This window comes from Solanum pennellii, chromosome 2 (genome assembly GCF_001406875.1).
Source record: "Solanum pennellii chromosome 2, SPENNV200".
NCBI lineage: Eukaryota > Viridiplantae > Streptophyta > Magnoliopsida > Solanales > Solanaceae > Solanum > Solanum pennellii.
The window spans coordinates 35,358,269-35,386,116 of record NC_028638.1 but is presented as its reverse complement, the minus strand read 5'-3'; the positions used below and the strand labels follow the sequence as shown (position 1 = coordinate 35,386,116).

General features: G+C 36.5%; 2 protein-coding genes across 7 annotated transcripts; one reads left to right on the top strand and one right to left on the bottom strand.

Annotated features, from left to right (window-relative positions):
- The first annotated feature begins 729 nt into the window (after positions 1–729).
- LOC107011599 (epidermal growth factor receptor substrate 15-like 1) lies at positions 730–23,601 on the top strand. 6 transcript variants are annotated; one of them, XR_003576764.1, is made up of 15 exons: positions 730–1,174; positions 5,420–6,527; positions 12,668–12,886; positions 15,871–16,097; positions 16,977–17,051; positions 19,579–19,650; positions 19,727–19,825; positions 19,951–20,019; positions 20,094–20,208; positions 20,868–20,936; positions 21,225–21,558; positions 21,724–21,844; positions 22,217–23,048; positions 23,255–23,305; positions 23,389–23,601. XR_003576764.1 is itself a non-coding variant. In XM_027914631.1 (14 exons), exons 1-13 carry the CDS (start codon positions 1,028–1,030, stop codon positions 23,042–23,044), a joined length of 3,483 nt encoding a protein of 1,160 aa, XP_027770432.1. In that variant the 5' UTR covers positions 730–1,027; the 3' UTR covers positions 23,045–23,048; positions 23,255–23,376. The 6 variants fall into 6 exon arrangements, 4 of the variants coding, with proteins under 4 accessions (XP_027770432.1, XP_015066654.1, XP_015066653.1 ...); XR_001455912.2 differs by having other exon boundaries at positions 23,251–23,305; XM_027914631.1 differs by lacking the exon at positions 23,389–23,601 and having other exon boundaries at positions 23,255–23,376.
- A 131-nt stretch (positions 23,602–23,732) lies between these two features.
- On the bottom strand, positions 23,733–25,611 carry LOC107011600 (amino acid transporter AVT3C-like). Its single transcript, XM_015211170.2, has one exon. It carries the CDS (start codon positions 25,286–25,288, stop codon positions 24,023–24,025), a length of 1,266 nt encoding a protein of 421 aa, XP_015066656.1. The 5' UTR covers positions 25,289–25,611; the 3' UTR covers positions 23,733–24,022.
- Between the last annotated feature and the right edge of the window lie 2,237 nt (positions 25,612–27,848).

Sequence of the window (27,848 nt, the reverse complement as noted above, 5' to 3'; positions counted from 1 at the left end):
ATTTATTAAGAAATTTTTACTTTAAAAATTGGGGTTCAAAATTTTCAATCAGTGATGAATAAGTTAATTTCAATATTATGGGAGACAAATTAATTAGTCTATGCTATAGCCTATATATTACTAATTGTATGGATGAATAAGTTTGATGTCTCTTTAGTAGTATCTTTTATTTTTCAACTGCAATAATGTTTAATTCTGTTTGCTTACCCAGAAACAATCCAATTTTGACCTTTTGTCCATTAAGAATCATTTAATTTTCATAATAAATCATATCATATACTTTAACATTACCAGGTATAGTTTTGCTACTCCCATAGCAGCAATAGGCATGTTCTTATGTCTTTAATTTGAGGCCTTTTTATTATTAACACTATTAGTAGACGTTGATTATAAATAACAAATATTTTATATTGTTTTGTTTAAAATTATGGAATTGAAAATAAAAATGTGTTTGATTGGAATAACTTCATGCTTAAATGTGTTTAAATATGATTTTAGAAGTAAAATAATTAGAAAATAAGTTATAATTTTTTGTTTTCAAATTTAAAATAACTTCGAGTAAAATAAAACTAACAAATCTTAAAAATAATTGAATATTAAGAGTAAAATAAAATAAATTAATTTCATTTTAATATTTTTGAAATATAACAATTTACAACTTTACAAAAGCTTTGGAAGGAGAAAATAAATAATAATTTGAGAAAAAAAAATGAACATTTATGGCAAAAGGAGAAAAACGAATAAATTTGAGCAATAATTTAATTGATGAAGAACAACATTCATTGAAATGAAAACCATGCTTTGATCACAACACATAAAACTACCACGACGAATGCACTCTGTTTTTTCACTTTACCCAATTCATTCTCTCTAGCCTCCGGCACCGGCAAGTCGCCGTCGGCTGACATTCTAAAACCCTTTGAGTTTTTAGATCAAACTTTGCTATAAATGATTCGATAACGATTGCTTTACCCACAGATCTAATTCAGAACCGCAATCAATCGGGGGAAGATATCTCAATTGACTAATGGCTGCACAGAATCAGAGTCCGAATATGGATCAATTTGACGCCTATTTTCGGCGAGCTGATTTGGATCAGGATGGTCGGATCAGTGGCCCTGAGGCCGTTGCATTTCTCAAAGGCTCAAATTTGCCCCAACCAGTCCTCGCTCAGGTTATTTGATTTCTGCATTTCTTTCTTTTCCCTCTCTATTACCTGCAGGTTATTCCTTAGCGCCAATGAGAAGAAATAGTATCCATTTGCTTTTCGTCATGCTACTAAGTTTTCATTTTTCTACAAAACTGGTCCTGTTTCAATATTCGCTTAATTTTTGTACTGTTTACGTATCGATGTAGCATGAAGTTCATGTGATTGCAATGTACATCAATTCATTTTTCTTGCTCTATTTTTTTTCTAGTCCATTAGGTGTATTGGTTGGATTAGGAATTTGAGTTACGTGGGCTTAGTAGGAATTATGAAGATTTGGAATATTGAGTATCATTTGATTTTCTAAACTTCAATCCCAAACTAGTGGTGTCAGCTGTATGAATTTTCTATGCCAATTCCGCTATGTTCGGGCACAATTCAGTCTCAGTTGAAATTTTTGTAAGGGAACTTAGAAATCATCCATAGTCTGTTTAATACTGTCTTCACTTAAACCAAGTGATGGATTCAATCTTAACCAGTAGCAGATTGCCCATGAATCTAGTTTTCCTCTCTATCTTTCAGAGAGGAGCCTATTTGCTGTCCATTTCTCTCTTTACCATGTGTTTCTCCTTCCCGGTTGTTCCAGTAACTGCAAGCTTTGGTTCTACAGTCGTTGTTGGCAATGTTCATCATCACGGACACCTATATAGGAATTTAACAACCGGATTCAATCTTTTGAGATTTGTGCTTCAGATGTTGGTTCCCCATTCATGATGTTGGGTGCTTCGTTTTGTCGTTGCAATGCTAGCTGTAATTTTTTAAGATCATTTTAGCTGCAAATTTTGTTGCACTATTATAGTATGTGGATTATGGGGTGGGTTGGGATGTCCCGAGATGGAATACATGGTTGTTTAGAAATAAGTAAGTTGGCAGTTATTATACTGCACCCCAGTTTTCAGGAGCTTGAGAATTAACATTGTGAATGTGGGGTAATAGATACTGATAAGTTTCCTGAAGTGGTGAGATGAAAATATTTACATGAACTGACTCAACCATATGCTCTAAGTTGCTCAGACTCAGGTGCGGTTCTCCGATATCGGTGCACATTTGGAGGTCGGATCCTTCATGATCTAAATTTTAAAATTCGGGGGTATGAATCCAGGGTAAGGATACGGCGCTGGATTCAATTTAAGATAATTCAAATATCTAAAATTAGAGTTATAAATGTTCGTAATTTGGTGGACCATTTGGAAGGAAACAAATGCGCAAATTTTTTAGATCAAGTTTGAGTATTTTTTTTGGTAAGTGAACATTTTATTTACCAAGTAAGAGTTACAGATCATAAAAAATAGCAGCCTTGGTCAATCAGCTGCAACACTTTAGCGTCTAAATCCCTATATGGTATGCCTTTACTCAGGGATACATATTCAACTCCTCTAGTCGTTTTTCTAGTCGCAGATACAAGGATCCTCGCCCATGAACATCCTGAATGATTTTCCTGATAATCTCTGCTGCATTCCTTGTTTTTCCTTGGAACACTCGACAACTCCTTTCCTGCCACCCATGGTATACATTCCCAACAAGAGTCATATGATATATTTGAGCATTGATACTGTTACCTCTCATGTGTGCTATTGCCCAGTTCCCTCCTCCTGCCATTTCATACTGTGTCGCCTTATGCCCTGCCACACCAAGATTTTCGTCCAAATAGCAGATACATAAGGGCACACAAAAACAGATGATCAATATTTCCCACAGCAGCTTGATCACACAATGGACAAGTATTAGATTCAACACATCCCCAATTTGCTAGCCCGGCTTTGGTAAGTAGTCTTCTATGCAGAGCCAAAACAAGATATATTTCCTCTTTGGAGCTTCATAATTTGAGAATTGGTAAACATTGTATCTTCAGCAATAAGGATATGCTGGGGACCTTTAGAAAATCAGAGAAAAAAACAAAGAGCAAAATACTTACAAGGATCCTAAGAATTCTAAGAGTTGATCTGAATCCTCTAATCCTATCTCTTTAGACCAAAAATATAGAGATACAATGCAATTCCACTTAACCTTGTGAATGGAATTGGATATATCTTCAAAATTCCTACTATTCCTCTCCTTCCACACTATCCACCAAATGCTGTGAAAGTGCAATGTAAGAATAGGTGACTGTTAGTTTCTCCTCTCTTCCCACATAAAGAGAACCACAGAATTATGATCTTTTTTTTTTCCTCAAGACTTCGTGTGTCAAGCATGCCTTTCTGGTGACCAGCCAAGTAAAACATTTAACTTTTGTTGGTGCTGCAGTCCTCCAAATATTTTTCCATCAACTCTGGTATCTGCTACTTTGCAAGTTGCACTCCTTTTTATATGCCCTGCCAACTGTGAAGATGTCATCCTTACTGTGTGACCATCTAACAACATCATTGTCAGTATTGGTGCCTGCAAAATCCCCCACTTCCTCCAACAATTTGGCTACTCTCTCTATTTCCCAATCATTTAGAGGTCTTCTGAAATAGAGATTCCAACCTTGTACTATCCAGCAATCACTGATCATTGCCTCAGAATTGGTGCACAAAATAAATAGATCAGGAAACAAGTCTTTTAGGGTGGTTTGTTTGATCCATTCATCCCACCAGAATCTAGTTCTCCTTCCATCCCCCACCTTGATATGTAAATTTGCTTCTAAATTGGGCCATAAGTTTCTAATAGCTCTCCAAACCCCCGCTCTATAGGCATCCGCACTTATGTTACTACACCAGAATCCATCCTCCCCATATTTACATTTAATCAAATCTTTCTACAAAGCTTGCGTCTCCTCTGTGTATCTCCACAACCATTTCATCAAAAGATTGTTGTTATGCTTCCTCAAATCTCTAAAACCAAGACACCTTTATATTTTCTAGGCAAAACTGTCGCCCACTTGACCAAATTGTATCCGTTGTTCTCTTTGCAATTTTGGAGCTCCATAATTAGATCATACGAGCTTCTATTAGTCCACATTATTTGATTCTTCTCTCATTTTCTTGTATGTTGACCTAATAGAATAAGACCTCATGCTCAATACTTCATCTTCTTGTATGCCAGCCTCTGTGAAGTATAGTTGTGCCTTTAAGATCCTTTGCACCATCCAAGAGGCTTGTTTAGGCTGCGTCCCCCATTTATTGCACTGTTTCCCATAGTACGTGTGAATCCATACCACCCAGGTTTTATCTTTTTTCTGGCAAACAGCCCATAAAAGATTGCACAATGCAGCTTATTCCATGTATAAACATCTTGGAAATCTAAACCCCCTGCTAATTTAGGATAACACGATGTATCCCAAGCAATAAAAGTTTTTTTTGAGACATCAACACTGCCGGTCCACAAAAATCTTCTACATAAGGACTCTATCACCTATATAATCTTTTTGGGAAGGGCAACAATTTGAGACCAATAGATTTGTATAGCAAACAAGACACTCTTGATGAGTTGAGTCCTTCCAGTGTATGATAAGAATCTAGAGGACCAATTAGTGATCCTTCCTAGCATTTTATTAATGAGAGGTTTACATTGGACAACAGAGAGTCTTAGTACTGAGAGTTATCCCAAGATATCTGAAAGGTAGCTCTCCTTTGAGTAAATAAGTTCAGCCTATATCTGAACCTGTATATCATCAGGTACTCCACCAAAATATATGAAGATTTTGTCCATATTAGCTATCAACTTTGATTATTTGGAAAACTCCTGGAAGCAGGCAAATAATTGCATTATAGAGTCTTTATCACCCATACAGAAAAGTAGTAAATCATCGGCAAAACTAAGCTGCACAATTTTCTGTTTCTTGTTTTTTTTTTTTTTTTTGCATTTAGGATGAAACTGGAATCCTACTTGACTTTGTACAGTCTTCATATGTTTAGTGAGATACTCCATAACAAGCACAAATAGGAAAGGAGATAAGAGATCGCTGATGTATTGAACCCAGGAACTAGTTAGTAAAATATATTGGAGCTACTTTTTGATGAAGAGGATAAAGAGTAGAAAATAGCTTTATGGTTCAGCCTGTGCTTGATGAACCATGCCTTTATATTCCAGCAGGTGATGTATTAATTAGCTCTATAATAAATATGCTGCTTGCCAAAAGTCAGGTATACATATGAAGTTCAACACAGTCAAGATGGGGAAGAAGTAGTTTATGTAGTATCCGTAACTTCTGTTAGATATCTGGAGCTATCGATCTCCTATTATTTTCTTAATAGTTAATACTAAAATTCACATTTCTTTTCCATTCTGTAGATTTGGACATATGCTGATCAAAGTCGTACTGGCTACCTTAGTCGCCAAGAATTTTATAATGCTCTCAAGCTTGTTACGGTAGCACAAAAACGAGAGTTGACTCCAGAAATAGTGAAGGCTGCACTATTCACCCCAGCTTCAGCCAAAATTCCTGCTCCCCAAATAAACCTTGCAGTCATACCAGGTCCTCAACCAACTAATAAGGTTGGTTCTACAGTTCCTCCAGTTGGTGGTGCTACTCCAACAGCAACTCATACTTCCGGCGTTAGAGGTCAACAAGGCTTACCAGCTCAGCAAAGTTATGTGGGGCCTCCTAGGTCCTCAAATCCTAGCCCTGGTTTCCAATCTCAACCAAATGTTTCCGGACAAGGAATGCTAGTTGGAAGTACTATTGCAGCTTCTCGCCCTCCCAGTTCCACTGATTTGTTTGCTGGTCAGAATGGTCGCTCACAAGCAGGTGCCAATTCCCAAGCTCCTAATTCAAGTGGCAGTTCTAGAAGTCAGGATGCATTTGGTCTGGCTGTATCAACACCTTCTGCACAAAAAACACAACAAGCAACCATGTCATCAGTGCAACCAGATCTATCAAAATCAAATAATGCAACTTTGTCGCATGGAAACCTGCTTGATGCCAAGGTTCCTAAAGCTGTTTCAGTCGCAGGAAATGGATTTCCATCCGATTCACTCTTTGGAGATGTTTTTTCAGTTGCCTCAGTTCAACCAAATCAAAGCTCCACACCAACTATATCTTCAGCTAGCAGCTTAGCAGTATCAGCCACAGACCGAGCATCTACAGGTGCCCAACCTCCTGTAAAAGCTAACTCAGTTAATTTGCAGACTACACTTCCTCAGCAGCCGGTACACCAGCATCAGCAAGCTCATTTGACTGTGAGGCCGAACCAACAGGTCCCAGTGCAGAGTTCTGCTGGAAATCCTAGTGCAGGTAGAAATTCTCTTCCTGGTCAACCTCAGCTTCCGTGGCCAAGGATTACGCAGTCTGATTATCAGAAGTATAGCAAAGTATTTATGGCAGTGGACACAGATAGGGATGGAAAAATTACTGGCGCAGAGGCACGGAGCTTGTTTCTAAGTTGGAAGCTGCCTCGAGGTGCGATTTTTTCTGTTTCTGATTTTGCTTTGAGATTCTATGTACCTTCTGTTAGCACCTTCTTGTTACTAAGAGTAAGCACTTAGGTTTGCTATACACTTGAATTCAAAATGCCAGCTTAAATGAATACAAGATACACCTATTAGGTGTAAAAAATATTACCCAAAAAATGTTTAAGCTGAAAGAATACGTAAGTTATTAACTTAACTATTCTAATATTCTTTTTTTTTTTGAAATGTTTATTTATCTATTTTATATTTCTTACAGTAACACTATACTTCTAACACACCTCTCAAAGTCAAGGTTATGGAAATTAACTTGAGTTTGCTTGTTTAGATGAAGTTATTGATTCCATTCATGGCATCAAGAAGATGCAAAGTGGTTACAAAAGAGTGAGCACTTAGTATGTTATCTAGTACACTATCATAGAGTAAGCAAAATCTAAAAATCTATTAGGGGAATCACATTGGGGGCAAAAAGCCAAACTATATAAATACAAAAGACTTTTAGCTTTGAGCATACATTGTCTAGTTGAGAGACCATCAAAACATATATATTTTTTTTGAATAAGTAACATTTGCGTTATAACTCAGCACTTAGGTAGTACTAAACCCCTTTATAACAAGTCAAAGTATAGCAATATATCAAAGGACTCCCAATCCTAGCATGAGTCTAACACATCTAGGATATTTTCTGCATCTATAGGAGAGTTCCTTGTACACCAAAAACACAAAAGCAAAATACAATCTGTTTTGATTTTCTGTACTGTTCTACTCCTGTCTTCGAAACACCTAGCATTTCTGTCCTTCCAGATGGTCCACCATATACAAGATGGTATGGTTCTCCAGAAGCTCCTGTTTTTTGCTCCCTTCCCAGCTTCTTCCCACCTAGATAGAGTGTCAACAATCTTGCTAGGCATTGTCCATTGTATGCCTCTGAGATTAATGAAAATATTCCATAGTTGGTCAGTGATTCTACAATGCAAAAACAAATGTCCCACTGTCTCAGCTGCCTCACCACATAAACAACAGTGTGTGACTAAGATAAATGTTCCTCTTTCTTAGGTTTTCATGTGTCAAGACAGCTTCTTTTGCTAGTATCCATGAGAAACATGACACCTTCAAAGGTGCTTTGGTTCTCCAAATTTGTTTCCATGGCCATATGGAGTTTTGTGCCACTATCGAGTTGAGAAATTTGTACCCTGAACTTACTTTGTATACCCCTTTGTTGTGCCCATTCCACCATAGTCTGTCCACCCTATTCTTCAGACCTTGAAAAGCTTCAAGGATTTTGAAGAACTCGATCAGTGTAGGAATTTCCCAATCATTCAAGTTTCTTCTAAAATTTAAGTCCCAGCCTTGGCACGCCCACATGTCAACTATTGTTCTGTCCTGATGGATAGCTAAATCAAACAGATCAGGGAACTTCTCTGCAAGACTCCAATTACCTAACCACCTATCTTTCCAGAAGATGGTTTTATTACATCACCTACACTAATGATAGTGTGGTTACGCAAAATAGTCTACCAGTTTCTGATAGATCTCCAAACAGTGACACCATAAGGATTGTTTGCTTCTTCAGTCATCCACCCATCCAATTTTCCATACGTTGCTGTAATCACCTTTTTCAATAGAGAGTGTGTCTCATGGGCATATCTCCATAACCACTTCAATTTCAAAGCTTTACTTTGGTTCTTCAGATTTTTGATACCAAGGCCCCCCTGTTTCTTGTTTGAAATTAGTTCTTTCCACTTGACTAAGTGATTACCTTTCTTAGTATTATTTCCTTGCCAAAAGAAGCTTCTCATGATCTGGTCTAGCCTCTGTACTACCCCTGCTGGGATGGGGAAAAGGGTAAGCATCTGTCCTTCCAAAACATCTTCTATATCTTCCATTCCAGATGGTCCATAAGATGGAAGCTGTATCTTTCAAATCTTTTTGATGGTGCTGTCAATTTTCTAGTGGCTATAGCATTCGAAAACTTTCCTGATAGTGTTTGGTATTACCCATCTTAGCTCAAAAAGGGTGAGGAACATGTACCATATGTCTGTGGCAGCTGGGGCACTGCAGAAACAGATGGCTATGAGTTTTTGCTTCTCTGTTACACATGTGGCAAAGACGTCGTGTGTTAGACAGGCTTCATTCATTGCTGTCCAGCTAAAACAAAAAAATTTGGGTGGAAGTTTGACCTTCCAGATTAGCTTCAAAGGCCAGGTGTCAGTGATAACATTCAGGTCCATTGCTATCTAGTAGGCTGCCTTCATTCTGTACTTTCGTCCATCAGTGCCCCACCTAAACTGGTCTGATGCAATGTCATTCCTATGAACCCATTGAGAGGTTGTAAGAGTTCGAGAAAATCCTCTATTTCCCAATCTTGCAAGTTCCTTCTGTAAGTTAGATAAAAAAATTTCCATTTCTACAAATGTTGCACTGTTGCATCTGACTCCCAAGCTATTTGAAACAAAGCAGGGAAATCACCCTTTTTGAGTGATGTTTCCCGGCCATCTGTCCTTCCAAAACTTGATATGCTGACCATTTCCAACAATGAGATGATGATTCCATGAGAATTCATCCCAAAGCCTAACCACTTCCTTCCAAAGACTTTGGTCCTCTTGTGTATATCTCCACAACCATTTCGTTAGAAGATATCTATTGTGCTTGGCTTGATCCTTGATGCCCAGCCACCTTGGTACTTTAGCAGTATCATCTTATCCCATTTGACTAAATGGAATTTGTGCTCAGTGCAAGAAGTTCCTCTTGATTTGATCCGGTTGATCCAAAGTCTTGCTTGACTGGGGAAATACTGACATGGAGTTGGTTGGAATGCTGCCAAGCACACTGATTATTAAGGTTAATTTACTATCCATTGAGAGATATTGCATTTGCCAAGATGTAAGCTTCTTCTCAAACTCTTCTAACACTCCACCCCATGTGGATGATGATTTAGGTTTATCCTCAAGTGGGAGGCCTTGGTAGGTGGTGGAAAGATCCAATACTGCAGCCTAGGATCTCGTTAGTTGCTCCATATTGTTCACCACATTAATAGGATAGATAACTCTTTTGAACATGTTAATGTGAAGACCTGATAGAGCTTCAAAATAAACAGAGCTAGATTCAAAAAAAGCACTTGATTCCTGTCTGCCCCACAGGAAATCAGAGTGTCAATTGCATAAAGCAGTTGAGAGATGTTCACTGGAACCACTTATCCATTGCATATGCTTGGCCTTGTCTGGCATTCTGCTCAATCCCTCCACCGCTAAAATAAAGAGCAAAGGAGAGAGTGGATCTCCCTGCCTTAATCTTCTTTGAGGTGAGGAAAAATCATTTGGACTTCTATTGATGAGAATGGTATATTTCGCAGTTGAAAATATTGAACTTGATCCATTTAATCCATCTATGACCAAGACCCATTTGTCTGTGTATGGAAATGAGATAGGACTAGTTCAATTGGTCAAAAGCTTTCTCTACATCCAATTTGCATAATATACCAGTACCCCCTTGTTTTAACTGCCATACTTTATTTACAATCAGAGATGCATCTGTGATTTGCCCATAACTTCTTCAATCTTTCTGGCAAAACCTTTGCTATAATTTTGTAAACACTTCCAATAGTCTGCTTGGATTCTAAGAAAATGTAGGTTCTGGGAGACACTTTCTTTCATGTGACTTTAGGTCTAACTTATCCTCCTTTTAACATCTTCATTTACCATAATTTCACACCTACCAACCGGTCTATCCGAAGGTCGGTGCATGGTATGACCAAACCATCTCAAGTGATCTTCTCTCTTTTCGTCCTGAATGTATACTACTTGCACCTTCTGAATGTGTACTAATTGCGCCTTCTAGAAATGCACTTTTAATCTCATCTAATCTTGCATGATCGTACATCCATTTTAACATCCACATCTCTACGGCACTCATTTTGTGAATGTGTTGGCAATCACCAAAAATAGGCATGTTGCAGTCTCAACAACAACAACATACCCAGTGTAATCCCATGAGCGGGGTTTGGGGAGGGTAGAGTGTACGTAGACCTTACCCCTATGTTGGAAGGCAGAGAGGCTGTTCCATAGACCCCCGCATTGCAGTCTCAACGTTTAATGCAATTAGGCTTCTTGTCACTTGGTTGACCATTGAATGTGAGATTGGTGCCACTAGAACGGTCACCGAAAGGAGAAATAAATTGTAAAAACAGAGAAACCTTTGGCAGGGGCCACAACACATGGTTGCCTCGCTTGTTCGTGCAGTCACTTAAGTCTGCCAAAATCGTAGAGGTATTACTATGTGAGAAAATAAGAGAAGATGATATATATCTATATCTGTGTTGTGAGAGTCTATATATATATATTTCAGTTATCTCCTAAAGTACTGGACACTCCCTGTGAACTTTTTATTGTCTTATTGAATAACTTAAACCAACTATGTTGTCAGTTAATCATAATTCTTTATTTTTGTTATAGAAAATATTGGACATCCCCTAGCTTTTAGTATTCTAATTCAAAAATTCTAACACTGGCAACTTACTTCTATTAGAAGTGATCTTATGCCAAAAAACATCACTATTTAAAAAAAGGGGCAACCCCGTGCACTAAGCATCGCACGTTCATGCAGGATACGAGGAAGAGATATACCCCCTAAGGGGTGTGATGTAGGCAGCCAACCTCATGCAAATTAGGATATTTAGTTGATCATAGTTACGCTCTATGAATGGCGATATTCAAATATACGTGAAACTTTTTACAACCAATGATCAACACTTCACACAACTGGATCTCAACAAATCTTGATACTCATAAATCATAATGAAGAGGATTACTCACTATTATACTTGTGATAAGATCGAAATTATGTATACTTAACACTTTATTAGTTGAAATAACGTACATGAATAGTTCTTATAGAAAAAACGTTTATGTACTTGAAGAGTGTAGGAACACTTTTTAAGGGGTTGAAAATACTTTTGTGTATACGAGAGAATCACCTATGGGATTTGAGGTAGCATGGATGTTTTTTGATGTTATTTGTGGAGAATCATGCATGCCTTTGTCTAGAATGCATATATATAATGTACTATTATAATATAGATTCCCCATTATGTTTAAAGAGTAGTAAAAAGACGTTCTACTGTGGTAAATGTAATGTCCTCTTATAGGACATGTCTTCTCTGAGGGATTGAGTCTGTTGTCATCTGCAAAATGGTTTTGCAAGAAGTTGGCTTGCTATAAAGAATTTTAAGATCATAATAGTAGTACTCTGATCAGATTTTACATATTGGACACGGGGAAGAGTTCCTAATCATATTTTTCTAGAATAAAAGAAAACAATTGTTTTACTTTGTATATAGAGTTGGTTCTGTAGACACTGCATAGTTACTTGTTATAAGTTTGAAGCAACTAACAAGTTGTTGACTTATCACTGGTGTATTTTATAGACAACCTGGCGTAATTCACACGGTTGAGCACCTTACTGTGGGTGATTTGAAAATAAGCTGCAAATAATTGCGAATAAACACGGGGCTTGAGGATAACAACCTTGATAAAGAACCTTGATCTTAAGTTACTACAGATTTGGACCTTGTATGCAATTCAAGTGACTAACAATCTGAAGCTTACTGCAACTACCATAATTACTTCTATTACCATAAAAAACACATATTAAATATAATTTATGATAATAAGATAAACGGGCACATTATGGAATTCACCAACCACATTTCTTCTTTGAACAGAGACGTGTCATAGCTAGAGTTATGACTTTAGGCTTCTAAAGACAACAGTTTTCATTCAACAGCTTGATAACAAATACCGACAATGATGGTTAATAGTAGTCATAGAGCATACAGTATCGACAAAGAAAGAGAATAGAGTAGTGGTAGAGAATATCATTCTCACTTCTCTGAGAATTGTGGCTACAATTGATTTGAAGCATTGTATCTGCTTTGTCATAATGCTAAGCTCTTGGTCAATTGGTGCTTTGAGACATTGTTTGTACAACTGACTTAAGAGGGTGATAGCATATCTCTTACTCTTTTGAGAATCTTCCCTATAATTATCTTAGATTATCTTGTTTTCTATCTTAAAGTCAAGCTGGTATTTATTTGGTCCTATGAGACATCAATGCAGTTTGTTTTTGGTTTCCCAGAGGTCTTAAAACAGGTGTGGGATTTATCAGATCAAGATAATGACAGCATGCTTTCTTTGAGGGAATTCTGCATTGCACTCTACCTGATGGAGCGACACAGGGAAGGTCGCTCTCTCCCTTCAGTCCTTCCAGCTAATCTTATCTTTGACGAGTCACCGTTGCCTGCTTCTGGCCAGCCTACAGGATCTCATGGTGCGACAGCTTGGAGAGAGACACCGGGTATGTTTCACCCTTTTTATACTATGCACATACATGCCTTGGACATGGCTTGTGAGCCAATCATGTACACATGCATATGCAAGATTTATTCATTAACTAAGAATCCTGATTGAATAGGGAGTTTGTTCTCAGTTTTGTGGCAGTGTAGTTATATTTATCTTTTTTCTCTACCATTAGTTTTAGGCCTCATCTAGTTCTGGAAAAATGGATAAAAAATGCAAGTATCCTGTCCAACTTGCCCAATTAAAAATGGGTGGAATTTGGATAAGTGATTATGAAAACACGGATAAAAAATGTTTTCAATTTTCTCATGTTTGGGAACATTTTCTTTTGGAAAATAAGTTCTTTAAAAATGAGGAAAATGACTTTCCTAATGGAACTAAGGAAAACAATTTCCACAAATGGCATTACACATAGATTATCTCTTCCCCATCCTCCAGCCCACTCCAGCCCACCCTCCCACCCACCCTCCCCACCCCCACACCCCTACCTCCTACCTACAACACCTATAGTGTTTGTCTAGACTAGGTACAAATGTTTTTGGAACAATATTTTTAGCTTATATACCAAACACTAGATATTAAATAAGAAAATTACTTATTTTCCAAAATAACATTTTCCGTCATACCAAACACACCCTCTATCCGTAAGACCCCCTAGTAAAATGGATAAACCATGGTAGGAAAATGGATAACAAGCAGTGGAAATTGATGATCTAGGATGCTGCAGTTGCAGTTCCCATGATTCAGGAATGAAGATGAATTAAGGACCTCTCTTCTTAGAATATTGTTGTAGTATTAGGGAAGCTCCTAACTGGAGCATGCATCATAGGCATAATATATATGAAGGTGCTATTAAAATCTAGCACGACAGTGATTGCCTTTGGTTGTTCATGAGAGACTGTTAACCCCGACTTTTCAATTGGAGCCTGATACAAAATGATACCTCATCAGCTCTTTTCCTGTTGTACATAGGAGTCAAATATATGTGTATGCATCCTCAAGAGAAGGAACCTTGCCCTGATATAATTGTACTCTTAGTTCAAACCAGCCAGAAAATCATAGAATTTTTTCTATTCGATCAATTGTTCAAAGGGAATTGCATCATCAATATGATTACGTTATGTGGCTGACAAACATTTCATTAACGGTAAAAGGGGAATTTTAAAGTTAAATTGTTTCTAATTATCGTAAGGTGACATTCTTTTTGGGACGGACTAAAAAGGAAAGGGTGCCACATAAAATGACAGATGGAGTATATCTTTATATCCCATGAAAAGAAGTATTTGTACAAGTGACTGCTAACTAATTACGGAAAGACGATGAATTGCAATAAAATGAAATATTAAATTCCTATAATTACGTTAGGAAATGGAATGATAATGTTTCCTAAACTATGCTAATTAATTAACACAATTAGGGGTCATTTGGTGGTGTGTATAAGAATAATGCAAAATAGAGTGCATTAGTAATGTTTGCATTAGTAGTGCTTGCTTTAGTTATGTAAGCATTATTTCTTATACATTGTTTGGTTTGATCTATTAGAAATAACAAATCTTGCATAATTTCTATTAAAAATATATGTTTATAGATATACCCTTCACACTTTATTTATTTGTACATTCCCTTTGCAATAAAGTTCTTTGCTAAAACATCACAAAAAATAATTTTCTAAAATATCATTAACTCTTCTTCTTTCTTTTTTTTTTCCCCAAAAATAATATTAGATAGTTGTACTATTGCGTCAAATATTTTTGTGAAAAGTTGATAAATAATTTTTTTAATCAAATTTATTGTCACAATAGTAAATTTTTTGATTAATTATATTGCAATTACATTTTTTTTATAAAAAAATACTTTAGAGGTAATTAAGCCTATTAAGACACCAAAAAATTAGAAGACACCGAAAAGCAAATTAAAATAAAAACAGAAACTTATGACAACAAAGAAAATGAGTAGTTTTGTAATTATTTAATCTAATGCAAGTGTTAAAATGTTGTGTATTACTAATACCTAGAATTCCTTGGTATTAGTAATATACAACTTAATACACAATAGAGTGTATAACTAATGCTTGCATTAGTTATACATGGCATGAAAAAATTTGCCAAACAAGGTACTATTAATACACACACCTAATGCGTGCATATATTTTCTAAAAGGATAGAAGTTCACCAAAGGAAGGAGGATTTGAAGAGATTTTGGTGCAATTAGGAGTTGCCATAGTCTTAGAGTTTGTAGGAGCAAGATAATTCTATGTTTTCATTTTTTATTAACAATATTGATCCTAAATGGTACAAGTACCCGATATGGAATGCTAATTTTTTTTTGGGGGTGTTTGACTAATAAACTCTCTTCTTTGATCTAATGTGGTTTAAACTTATGAAAGAAATAGTATTTTTGTGATTTTGAATTTTACATTTTGTTAATATAAACCTTCCATTGAGCACATGATGAGCACATTATGAGATTTTATATTCCTTACATTTTTTGTTCATATCAACTTATTTAAGTACATGATGAGCAAACATGTATTCGTGTTTGCTGTTAGTGTACTATATCATGTGGATGAAATCAAGCAAAAAGTTTATGGTGACAATTTTGTTTGTACTAGAGAAATGCTCTGTCATTTGTTAAAGAGAACATAGTAGATGAATATCTAAAGAGAAAGCAGTAAGTGAATGTGGTAGATGATTTTTTTAAAAATAGAAATTGGCCATATTCTTTAAGTGAGGTAAGAATTTCAGATCAATCTCTATGTTATTGAATTTGAGAAGGAAGGTAAACCTTAAATAGTATTTTCAGATTCCTTTTGCATGGTGAAAAAATGATATTACAATTTAAAGGCATTAAAAGAGCGAGCTAACTAATATGTCAATCACCAAGGCCTTCGGTATTTCTTATGCAGTATCTATATCAAGAATCTCACTTGCGACTTCCAACTTTTCACTGATGTGTTAGTCTCATCATTTCTTGCTCCCTCAGGTTTCCAGCAAACACAGGGGCCAAATGTTGCACGACAAGCTGCTTTTGGTGCTCCAAGGAGGCCTCCACGTCCAGTACCCATTCCCCAGCCCGATGAAGCTGTGCAGCCTAGTAAAGAGAAACCTAAAGTTCCAGTATTGGAGAAGCATCTGATTGACCAACTTAGCACAGAGGAACAGGATTCATTGAACATGAAATTCCAGGAAGCTACTGATGCAGAAAAGAAGGTCGACTATAAATGTTCTTTCAAATTCAGTTACCAGTTTTAAAAAAATCTTTCAAATGTTTTCTCCGCTCGCCTTTACTTGTCTGAAACCCACTTTCTTCTCTTCTTTCCCAAAAATACTGCCTGAATAGTGAATAGAACCAGTGAGAGAAACAGTATTTAGGATGGATGTTTTTCAATAGGAAATAGAGTCGTGGTCATTTTGTCGAATCTTGTATCAAATGTCTACTTATTGACATGTATAATCTGTAATGTACACAGATGTGGTATGATGTAGCTTTTGCCTTGCAATAAATATATAGCGGACATGATTCACATATGAACATCATATTTGGGTAAATCTTCCAAGAGATTGTCTGGTGTCTTCCATTCTTTTGTTTCGACATTTGTTTGTATTTACCTTTTCTTTTTGCATCTGATGTATCAGAAGGCCATTGAGTAATTCTGATTAGAAACTTAAGAATAGAAAGATTGTTTATTGGTGGAGCAACACTGTGACTTTGCTGAGCAAAGCATTTATACTTGCTTCAGATTGTGAAAAATATATATGCTACTGGCATGGTGTATGGTCCATGATAATTTCATAAGCAGAACTTTTTAGATACTTCTCACATGCTCATGATATCTGGACTTTGTGGAATTGCAAATCTACTTGATGCTATGAAGACATTGGTTATAATCTTGACCAGTTATTGTCTTCTCTGCTATTAAGGATTAATGATGATCTTCATTTTTGACTTATAAGAAGTTGATTAAACTTGATGCTTAGATTCCAATTTTATTTTTCAGTTAAAGCTTGATTTATTGGTGAGTACTTGTAAAAGCCATTAATAATTGACATATATTCCTTCTATCTGATATGCTATAATGCCAATCACAGGTCATGGAACTGGAGAAGGAAATTTTAGAGGCCAAAGAAAAGAATCAGTTCTACCATGCAAAGATGCAGGAAGTAGTGAGTATTTTGATCATTACATACCTAAAGTCCTCTCGTTTTATTTAGATATCTCTCAATGTCTTGAACCTGGAATATAAATCCTGAAATTAGGCCCTCTACTCCATGCCTTTGGGGGATAGATTAGGTGTTTTTCCCATGGTTGAATTTCCTGCTTATGTACTACAGATTGTGTTCAGTTTGTGTAACTTGTTATCTCATTACTGACCTAAATAAGTGACAGACAAGAAGCTACATAGCAACCAATTTTTGTCTGTTCTAGCAATAATTCGGTTCCTATCGTTTGATGACTTTGCATGTCAGCTAGGGTTCTTGGTAAAGTTTGCGCTAAACTTAGCTCAAACACAGATCAGTGCTTGTACCCGTGTCTCTCTTGTGCATTGTTCTTAGGATGTGAACAAAACACGATCTGAGAGTTGGAGCTTTTTACTGTTCTGTTTTTCATGTCAATATGTTTTTCCGCATTGTGTTATGGCATCGTCTTCAAAAATCAAGTACACGTTACTAGGCTAGTTGTTTGTGAAATTTTTAAGGTAAAGTTTTGTTATATTGATTGATAGTGGCATCTATGCCTGATTCATAACCAGCAGCAATTATTTTTATAGACTTGTGTTAGCATTGGCCTTGCTGCTCTTGCATAATTTTATCGATTAATTTAACGATGCTTTTTGAATAAGGTTCTTGATACTTGTTCTGCGCAAAAAGGGAAAAAAAGGAATTGTTAGGAGGGGGAGAAGTAGAGGGAAAAGGAGGGAATAAAATGGACCGAAATTTCAGTGGCTGAAATGATCATCATGTGTCGGAATCCCATACGTGGTTTGATATGGTCTACTTATGTGATAAAATATTTCATAAGTCTGTCTAACCATATTTTTGTTGGGTATATTATAGTCAACATTGAGACGGAGAAAACTAGGTATACTTTACACATTTCTTCTACAGTTCTATGATGGTATGAGGTCTTTTAGTGCTTAAGCGTCTAGCATTTATAGTACTTTAAAGCTGGGATTGCATGTTCTGAGTTTGCATTTTCCTCATTTTTGCGAGGAGAGCAATATCATCCAATAGATGGAGATCGTTGTGTTTACTGGGTGTATAGTGTTGCTAAGCATTGGAACTGTAGTGATTGTAATGCTCCCTCGTATTTTTATTAATTTACTTCATTTTAAAGATGTGTTAGAACTTTCATACTTCTCAAGTTAAGATATGCGAGTCCAAATGCTCAATCAGTGAATCACTTATTGAACACGAAACAGAAGTTGAGGTTAGGAAATGAATTTGAAAGTGCATGGAAAATAACTTTACATACTCTTTTTATGCGAATGAATTAACTAATTCATGGTGAACCCAAGGAAAGTGTGATGAAGTTCAAACACAATACATATACATTTAAACGAAAAATAAACAAAAAATTAGAAAATGCAGTCTTAAAAGAGGGGGAGAGGCAGAGACAAAGTATCCAAGTAAGAAGTGATTTGGCACATAACTCAGAAGCATAGCATCAGACTAGCGGACAGCAGAACGATGGATGGACTGGCAGCATCTGTTACTTTTTTTTCTTTGAACTTTTCACTGGTGAAATGTAATGGCATGCTGTTCTAGCAACAGGAACCTTCAAATACTTAATAGTTGTGGGTGATGAGCGGGCCCTTTCCCCATTGTCTAGTGCTAGATTGAGATGAATTTTGCAAAGAAAAATGGAAACAGCAAGAGAAGCTGGGTCAAATGTGACTAGACTAGATCTGGCCAAATATAGAATTATGACCCATAAGATGCAGCGAGATCTTGGATTAAGAGTGCAGGTCACAGTTTGATAAGAAATGAACATAGGGCCTAACTCAATCCCAAAAGCTAGCTCATGAGGTGAGGATTGCCAAAAACTTCAAGGAAACAAATCACTACATCCCATGCTGATGTGGGACTCTTAATACTCCCCTAACACGCAGATCTGAACATTTGGAGCATGGATAATATAATAACATGAGGGTGTATCATAGGGTAAACCAAGAATTAGGATGAATGTGACTCTGATACCATGATAAGAAATGGACTTAGGGAATAACTCAATCCCAAATGCTAACTTATAAGATGAGGATTGACCAAGACCATTTAAGGAAACAAATTACCACATCCTACACTGATGTAGGACTCTAACACCACTATTTCTACTTCTCTCCTTAACTATTCTTGAATTTTGAGTCTGAAATTCACTTACCATGTGGATCTTTTATCATTCATTTTCATACAACAGCTTGATGTTGTTCCATGTCATTCAGGTGGCGTGACTTAACAGATTTTGTCCTGTGGCCTACTGAGTTCTGAGTAATTAGTGATTATATATTTATATGCTCTAGGGTATCATGTCGTAATTCATTCATAGCCTTGGTCTAGAGTTGTTCTTCTTGAAGCTGTGAATTTCCGTTCAGTAACTGATTGGTGGGTTTCCTTGCTGGCATGTTCAGTAATGGATATCTGAAGTGGAAGCACATCACTAAAACTGTCATTTTGTGTTGGTCTTTTTCACCAGATTCTATACAAAAGCCGATGCGATAATAGACTAAATGAGATAAGTGCAAGAACTTCTGCTGATAAAAGAGAGGTAAAACTTATTTTAGCATAACAGATTTTAATATGTCCAATGATTTTGTGGTGTAATAAAATTGACAATTTTACAGGTCGAATTACTGGCTAAAAAATATGAAGAGAAATACAAGCAGGCTGGAGATGTTGCTTCTAAATTGACAATTGAGGAGGCCACGTTTCGGGATATTCAAGTACTACTGTGGCTCTTTCTAGCCCACTGCACTGATACTAACTCTTGTGTTCTACTAGCGTCTAATAAATGTTGTAAATCTAGTAGAGCTTTTGTTGTGATAGTATTCTGCTGAAACCTTTGCAGGAAAAAAAAATGGAGCTGTATAGAACAATTGTCAAAATGGATCAAGATGGTAAAACCGATGGTATCCAGGTAGTATGTTTTTTCCACTATTAGATTCGCTGAAGATATCTAGAATTTATCTAAATCCAGTCTGGTTTTTGTAGGACCGTGCTAATCAGATTCAGGGCGACCTCGAGGGGCTAGTGAAAACTTTGAATGAACGCTGCAAGACTTATGGGCTACGGGCCAAACCAACTACTCTGCTTGAGCTTCCATTTGGTATTGGCGCTTGTATTTTTGTTGTTTTGCAATTATATGTGCTTTCATTGTTATTTGTCTGTACTTTATCCTTGATATCATAAAATCCAGATCAAAAGCATTGGTGTAAATTTATTTCTAGCATTTCCTGTTATTTTTGGTTCTGAGTTGACCCCATATTAACGACAATTTTTTTGTTCTACTGGGCTGTTTTTTTTTCTTCTTTAAAGTGTCATTTATGTTTGTTAGTGTTGGCCTTCCTTTTGGCACCTGAGTTCAGTGTAGTACTTAAGTAGGGGTATCTTGCTGGCTGCATTAGGATCTGTTCCAGTTCTGTAGTTTTCTAATCTTGTTGTTTATATAGATAAAATAGCACCAATTGATCATATGAGGATGTAATCTGTGGCACGTATACTAAAGAGGAGTATTTGCGTATTATAATTTTTTTAATGAGAGTTGAGACCTATTCCTTTATATTTATATCTTGTGTATCTGGATCATGAGTTGGGACTAATTCTGATGTTCAAGAGATGTGTGTGTTCATCTATTGGTCAGGACGTCGGTGAAAAAAAGGGGATAGCATGCCATTTTGATGACTCTTGTATTTCTTACCTAAGCTGTCTGGTTTTTAATTGCTTTACTTTTTTGATGTTTCTGACATATTAGTAATAATATCAAAGGTTGGCAACCTGGCATCCAAGAGGGGGCAGCAGACTGGGATGGAGAGTGGGATAAATTTGACGATGAAGGTATGTTGTAAGATATATATTTAATCAAAAGATGGATATCTCCCTGAAAGGAGGTGATCCAGCCCCACCTTCCAGTACAGCTACTTTGTACGATCAAAGTTCCTCCAGAGACCACCTGATCACTTCTGTCATTTTTAGATGAAAAACTTAACCTTCATAGTGCCTTCAGAGATGAGTAGATGACTGAATCAACTTTTTCTCCTCCCTAAACTTAATTCTATTATTAACTTTTTTCAAGTTTTTAATAAATTTTAACTCATTGCATTGTTGAATAATTGTCCTCCGCAGAATTCACATTTGTGAAAGAGCTCAATCTTGACGTACAAAATGTCATTGCCCCTCCTAAACCAAAATCTTCACTGGTTCGGGAGAAAGCATCTTCGCTGAATGACCATGATACTGGAAAATCATCTGATGATGCTGGCACTGATGCAAAGTCAGAGAAGTTGCCAAGCCCTGTAAAAACCAGAGTGATGAGTGATGTGGAGACTACCCATACAGCAAGAAGTTCAATTAATAGTCCAACCGGGAGTAATGCAGTTGAGAGTCCATCAAAGGAATTTGAAGAATCACTGAATAGGAAGGATGGTACTTTTGATGGTTCTCCCCATGCTGCCCAAAGGTAATGTGGTTGTTTTCGTCCTTTTTTGGTGTTAATATACAGTGGTGTTATGCCCTCCAAATAATGAAAGATATTTTCTGTTATTCAATTTTATTCTTTGATGAATTCAGTTTCTCTCAAGCGTTAAAGTTTCTAGAAATCTGAACTTCTGTATTACTAGTGCAGTGAACACTGGGGAGCTGAATCGGCGTTCTCTGGGGACAAAAGTTTTGATGAATCTGGTTGGGGTACATTTGATACAGACCTTGATGCAGATGCTGCATGGAACATCAATTCTGCTGCTAAGGTAAATGGATACATCTTCATTTTAGTTACAAAAAAAAAAAAAAAAAGGAGGAAGAAGAGGCAAATGGATACATTACATGTTCATTTATTCACTTTTTCGATTACTATGCTATAGGAAAAGAATTGTCAGGGTCCAACATTTATGGCTCTTTGACCTATAACCTTTTCCGAAGTGTCTCTTTGCCTGAATTTTTTTTTTTGAGGGGGTGGGGGGTCATTGCATCTTCTGGTGCATCTTGGGGTCACTGCATCTTCTGGTGCATCTTGGTCTAGGCAATTATCTACTCATCTGTGATATGATTGGATTAATTTGTTTCTCATTGGCTCAGTGGAAGGAGTGCTTCATATTTGCTTCTTGTCTGTGGTTTTGCAGGAATCTCGTGATGAGAAGCACAAGGAAACTGCTCTATTTGACGATGACGACTGGGGCCTGAGGCCCATAAAAACGGGATCTACAAATTCCAGCAACTCGCTCCCTAAGCAAGCCCCATTTTTTGATTCTGTTCCTAGCACCCCTAGTAATAATACTGGGTTTAGTTACTCAGAGAACCAGTTCCCAAAGCAAAGCCCATTCTTTGATTCTGTTCCAAGCACACCAAGTAACATCTCTGGATTCCCACAGGGGGACAGCTTGTTTTCTAGACCAAGTCCCTTCTTTGATTCTGTTCCCAGCACACCGGCCTATAACGCAGGTGGCTCGCCAGTTGCTGACAATATGTTCCAGAAAAAGAGTCCATTTTCCTTTGCGGACTCGGTTCCAGGCACACCTATGTTTAGCTCTACCAACTCACCTCGAAGATCTAATGAATTCTCTGAAGATCACTTGAACAGCCTTTCCAGATATGATTCATTCAACATGCAAGATGGCGGCCTCTTCGGTAGTCGTGAATTTTCAAGATTTGATTCCATGCGCAGCACCAGAGACTCTGAGTATGATAATGGTTCATCCCAGCAACGTGACTCCTTTGCTCGGTTTGATTCATTCCGCAGCACAGCAGACTCTGATTATAATTTTGGAGCCTTTCCAGCTCGCGAGTCACTATCAAGGTTTGATTCCATCCGTAGCAGCAGGGACTCAAATTATGGTCATGGTTTCCCATCTTTTGATGATGCTGATCCATTTGGGTCTCATGATCCCTTTAAGACATCTGCGGAGAATCAGACACCGAAGAGAGATTCTGATAATTGGAAAGCATTTTAAGATGGTAATGGATTTCCTTACTCCGGATGCAATCTCTTTTTCTTTTCTTTTTTCCCTCCATTTAAAACTATTTTTGGCCAGGTTTTTAGGTTGTAGGGATAGTAAATTGGTTGTGATTAGATAGTTTTTCTGTGTGGCATGAGATAGCATTATGATAAGTTGTACTCCCTAATATTATTTCATTAGTTTTTTTTTTTTTTTTTAAGCCAGGGGGTTTATTTTGACCTTTTCCTTTCTTGCATTAATTCATCGAACGTCCAGGTGAACAGATCTTATGTTGTGTTCACCCATACCCATATTCAATGTATAAAAACTTGTTCATTTTTGTTTAACTGCTATTTCAGGGATAATCTAGTCGAGAGTGATTTCTTCTCACTTGACTGCCAGTGTGCCAGTTATTATGATGATAGTTGATTGAGGAATGTAGTAGGATCATATAAACCACATGTATTCATTTCACATAATTTGGCATTCAAATGGTTTTTGACTGTTGTAATATGATTATGTTAGCCGAGGGTCTTTTGAAAATAACCTTTCTAGCTGGTAAGGTTTTCATACATTCTACCCTCTTCAAATTCCACTTGTGCGATTTTACTCTTAGTATGTTAGTTATATGATAATGTCGATTCCCTATCACAACCTTGTCTTTCATTCAAACTTGGAACTGGTTCAAGAAACTCACACAGACTACTACTAAATTTTTCTTGGATAACTAGTAGAATCCCTGAAGGTGGGAACTCAAAGAAAACTTATTCTCATAGGAGAAATCAGTCTGATCTTATTATATATACACAATTTAAACTATTTTTTCCTGCATATGCAACGAGTTTTATTGAATCCACGATTCGTCTCTGCTGACCTAATGACATGACAAAGGTAAATATGTCCTTGGGAGTAAGTTGAACTCAACCTTAGCCAGAGAGTACGCGATATATGTCTAAGGATTCAATTATTGTAACGCGAAGCAAGTAGCCAACTTCATGCTTTGACTCCAAAAGTCTCCAACATGGAAGAGTAAGTTCCATAGACTGCAAGAACTGCACCCATTAAAACAAGTGCAGCATCAACAGCTAAACCATGCCAGCTTAGTTCTTTGTTGAACACAATTAAGTGAAACAGAGCAGGCAACACAATGCCAAGAACAATGCACACACTACTCCCAACTAGTGACAAGAAATCAGCAAAATTTGGCACCATCAATCCCACTAAGGTAACTGCCAAAACCATAATCCATCTCAGCCAAAAAGAGTATCTTCCTTCACAAAATCTTCTTTCCATCACTTCATAAACAGGGTTCATCATAAGTGGGAAAGATAAAAACAGATTTATGCATAGTCCAATCTGTACTAAGGTGCTTAACAATCCTCTCCCAAGATTAGTAGTGATTATATCTTTAGTCTCTTCACCAAAGGCAAAATAACCCAATACTCCAAAAGAACCATACATCAAAGTAATGAAAACCATAGACAAACCCAAAATTTTCCCAAATTTGTCCTTGTCTTTCATCTCTGCTTCTAAAGGTAAAACCATTCCAACACCTTCAAAAGCATAGATAGATACACCAAGACCATACAAGAAAAAACTAAACCCACCAAATGCTTCAAGAACTGGTCTATTCTTGAGAAAAATCAATACATCCTCAACTATAACAACCCCCATAGCACCCAAATCAACAACATCAGCAAATATACTCAAAGGGGCTAAATGGGTGAGTGTAGGAATTGAATTCAACCCCAACTGAAATGGGAAACAACTCCAAATATACACCTTTTTAGGTGACAAACCCAAGATTTTGGGATTTGAATAATTGAACAAGTGTGCTAAAGTATTGGCTATAAAAATCAAGTAACTGATGCAAAATCCAGCTTGGGAAAGAACAATCATAGCATCAACAGTACATCTACCTATTGATCCACAAACAGCATATCCCAGATCACCAAAAGATGAAATCTTGATAACTTTGTAATGGGATTCAAGCTTACGCCTCGAATAGATCAGAAGCATCATACAATAGTAAGTAAGAAAGGATACTGATAAAAGCATTAAAGAACCCATAAACCATCCTGTTTTCTTGAAACTATAAGGAAGGCCAAGAACTCCAGCTCCAACTACTGCTATAAAAACATTAGCAAAAGTTTTGGAAGATGAAGAAAGGTGTTGGGTGTTTGCTAAAAGTGGTGTATCTTCTCTTGGGATTCGCAGAACATGGGAAGATGAACTTGCTCTATTTTTACCAAACCCCATTGAACCAAATGAAAATCAAGAATCCAATTTTAAGTGCCAAAAAAACAGAAAAGATCAAAACTTTATTGATTTTAACTACTCAATAATCGATTTGCAGATGAAATAGTAGTGTTAGAAAATGTTTGACAGTTAGAAAATGGTGTGTAGTGGAGTTGAGAGGGAGTTTTAAAGATGAGAAAATGGCTGCAGAGAGAAAATTGCAGAAGACCAGATTTGTTAACTGAAAAATCTGTACAAGTTTTTTTCTTGTCCAAAAGAAATCGTATCACTTTGATGAAAGCAGGACAGATGGTCGGTTGTCAGAGGTTGTTTCAAGGGTTTAAGTGTTTTATAAAAAAAAGATATAATTTTTTTTGTGTGTCAATAGAGTTTTAGTTAGTTGGGTTTAGGCGTCTCATTCGTTAGTATTTTCATTTTGAGAAAATATTATAAATAATAAAATAACTGTAAATCATATGATTCATACTAAATATTTTTCTGAAAATAAAAAGTAAGTTTTACAGCAACAAAAATAGAAATCAGAATATTGTTGCCACATCAATCCTTTTCATTATTTAGATAAATGAAAATTGTCATCTTTATTCGTCAGAATGGTTGCTATTTTTGCATTTGTTTTTGTCCTCTTCAATATCAGTCACTTAATTTCTGTGTTTGGACAAAATTATCAGTTCATCTGTCTCAATTTATGTGATATTTTTTATTTTTTGAGAGTCAAAATGGAAACAAGATAAAATCTTATATCAAAACGACTTCTGGCATCACCGGAAGGATCGAAACCACATTCGTAGGCCGACAATTTTTCTGGATAGGTCTAACTATTGGAAGAAAATAGTTCCTCGATTCATTCCGTGGCGCGAAATCCATCATTGGCAAAACAATTATTTTGTTATGCCATTTTGGGCTTTGCTCTAACCGAAGCTAAAACATGAATTTACGCGTGGAATCTACAAATTTATATATTTGTTACGTAAAAAGTAGTATAGTTAACAATTCAAAATATTTAAAAGATGTATAAAAACCTTACGATTAGAAATAGATTTGTTTAAATTTTGAAAACTGAAAAGTGCCACCTAAAATGGGACGGAGAGAGTAGTTCATTCTTTTTGGAGAGAGAGATGTAAGCGAAGGTATAACATATGAGTGATCTTGACCACACTCCCTTTTTTATTTTCCATCTAGAAATGAGTATTAGGAAGTACCCTTTGAATTAGTTTAAGTTTGTTGATATTTATGTATGTTTGGAAATTTATCTTATAATATTTTCTTATCTATGAAATCCTCTCTTTCATAGGCCAAAAGTTCAAGATTCCTAATACCTGATTAAAATAAGGAAATGTCATTGCTAATACCCCACTCCTACTGCTATAAGCACTATGTCAAGTCCCAGTGAGACTGTTCTCGTCCAAGTCTGTACTGCTATACAACTGTAAAGTTGTTGTATCAGGTGGTTGGTGAAAATGGCAGCGTACTGCACCATTAGGAGCGGACGAGGTTGTTTGTCCGGTGGTCAACAATTCTTCTTTATTGATATATTCCAAGAGACAAACAACTTGATGATTCATTCATTCAAAGAGAGCAAAAATCTTTCCGAAAGAACCAAGCTTCAAACACAAAATACAATAAGGATCTTGATCAATTATGGAAGTTTTTTCAGTGTGTGTCGTTGTTTTGAATGCTTGTAATGTGCTATACTTGTAGGGTTTGTTTCACTCTTATAAGAAACGTTTCAAACCTTTGTGTGAGTCAGTGTAAGAACATCGATAGAGTTAACTTTGTGTCTTACTGTTTGAAGTCTATATTAATTAGTGATAGTTAATATAGTGGGCAATGGATGCATTGCCTTGGCTCAGTAAGTAATATGTTATTACTTAGTGTGAGATTAAGAGTTTAGTCTCATTGGTATAGTTGAGATCTGTATTCACTTTTGCTTGGAGATTAGTGAAGGCAGTTGAAAATCTTCTGTGACCTAGGTCGTATTTTTATTCCCTTGAGCAAGGAGGTTACCACGTTAAATCCCGTATGCCTATTATTCACTTTCTGCACTTACACTGTATCAAAGGACCTGGTCCTGTGATCACTGGTGGACGCATTTAGTGAAACTTGTATAAGAGTTGCATATCACAAAGAACAACAAAGTTACTCATGATATTGAATTTCGAAATGATTTATGCTTGGATGTGGCACAAGATGCAGAAACAGTCAAATGGAGTAACAGAGCCATATTAATTGGAAAAGGGTATACAAAAAATTATGTGTCACTTTAGTCTTCTCACAGTTTGGAATAAAATGCATGCCTGAGGAGAAAGAAGGCAGTCATGTGTTTGCCAAGATCATCTTTGGTTTTGGCCCAATCTGAGAATAACTTCCATGGGAACATATCCAGAATCGTCACTTGATGATGATTTAAGAGGAATAATTTAACTGAATGACTCCACTACAAGGGTTAATGTGCAGTGTTGCCAAATCTAGCTTCTATGTCTTAATAAAATAATCTCCATTTTCTGATATGAATCAATACAAAGAAGCTACATGTTGTAATCAGTTAAATGCTAACTAACTA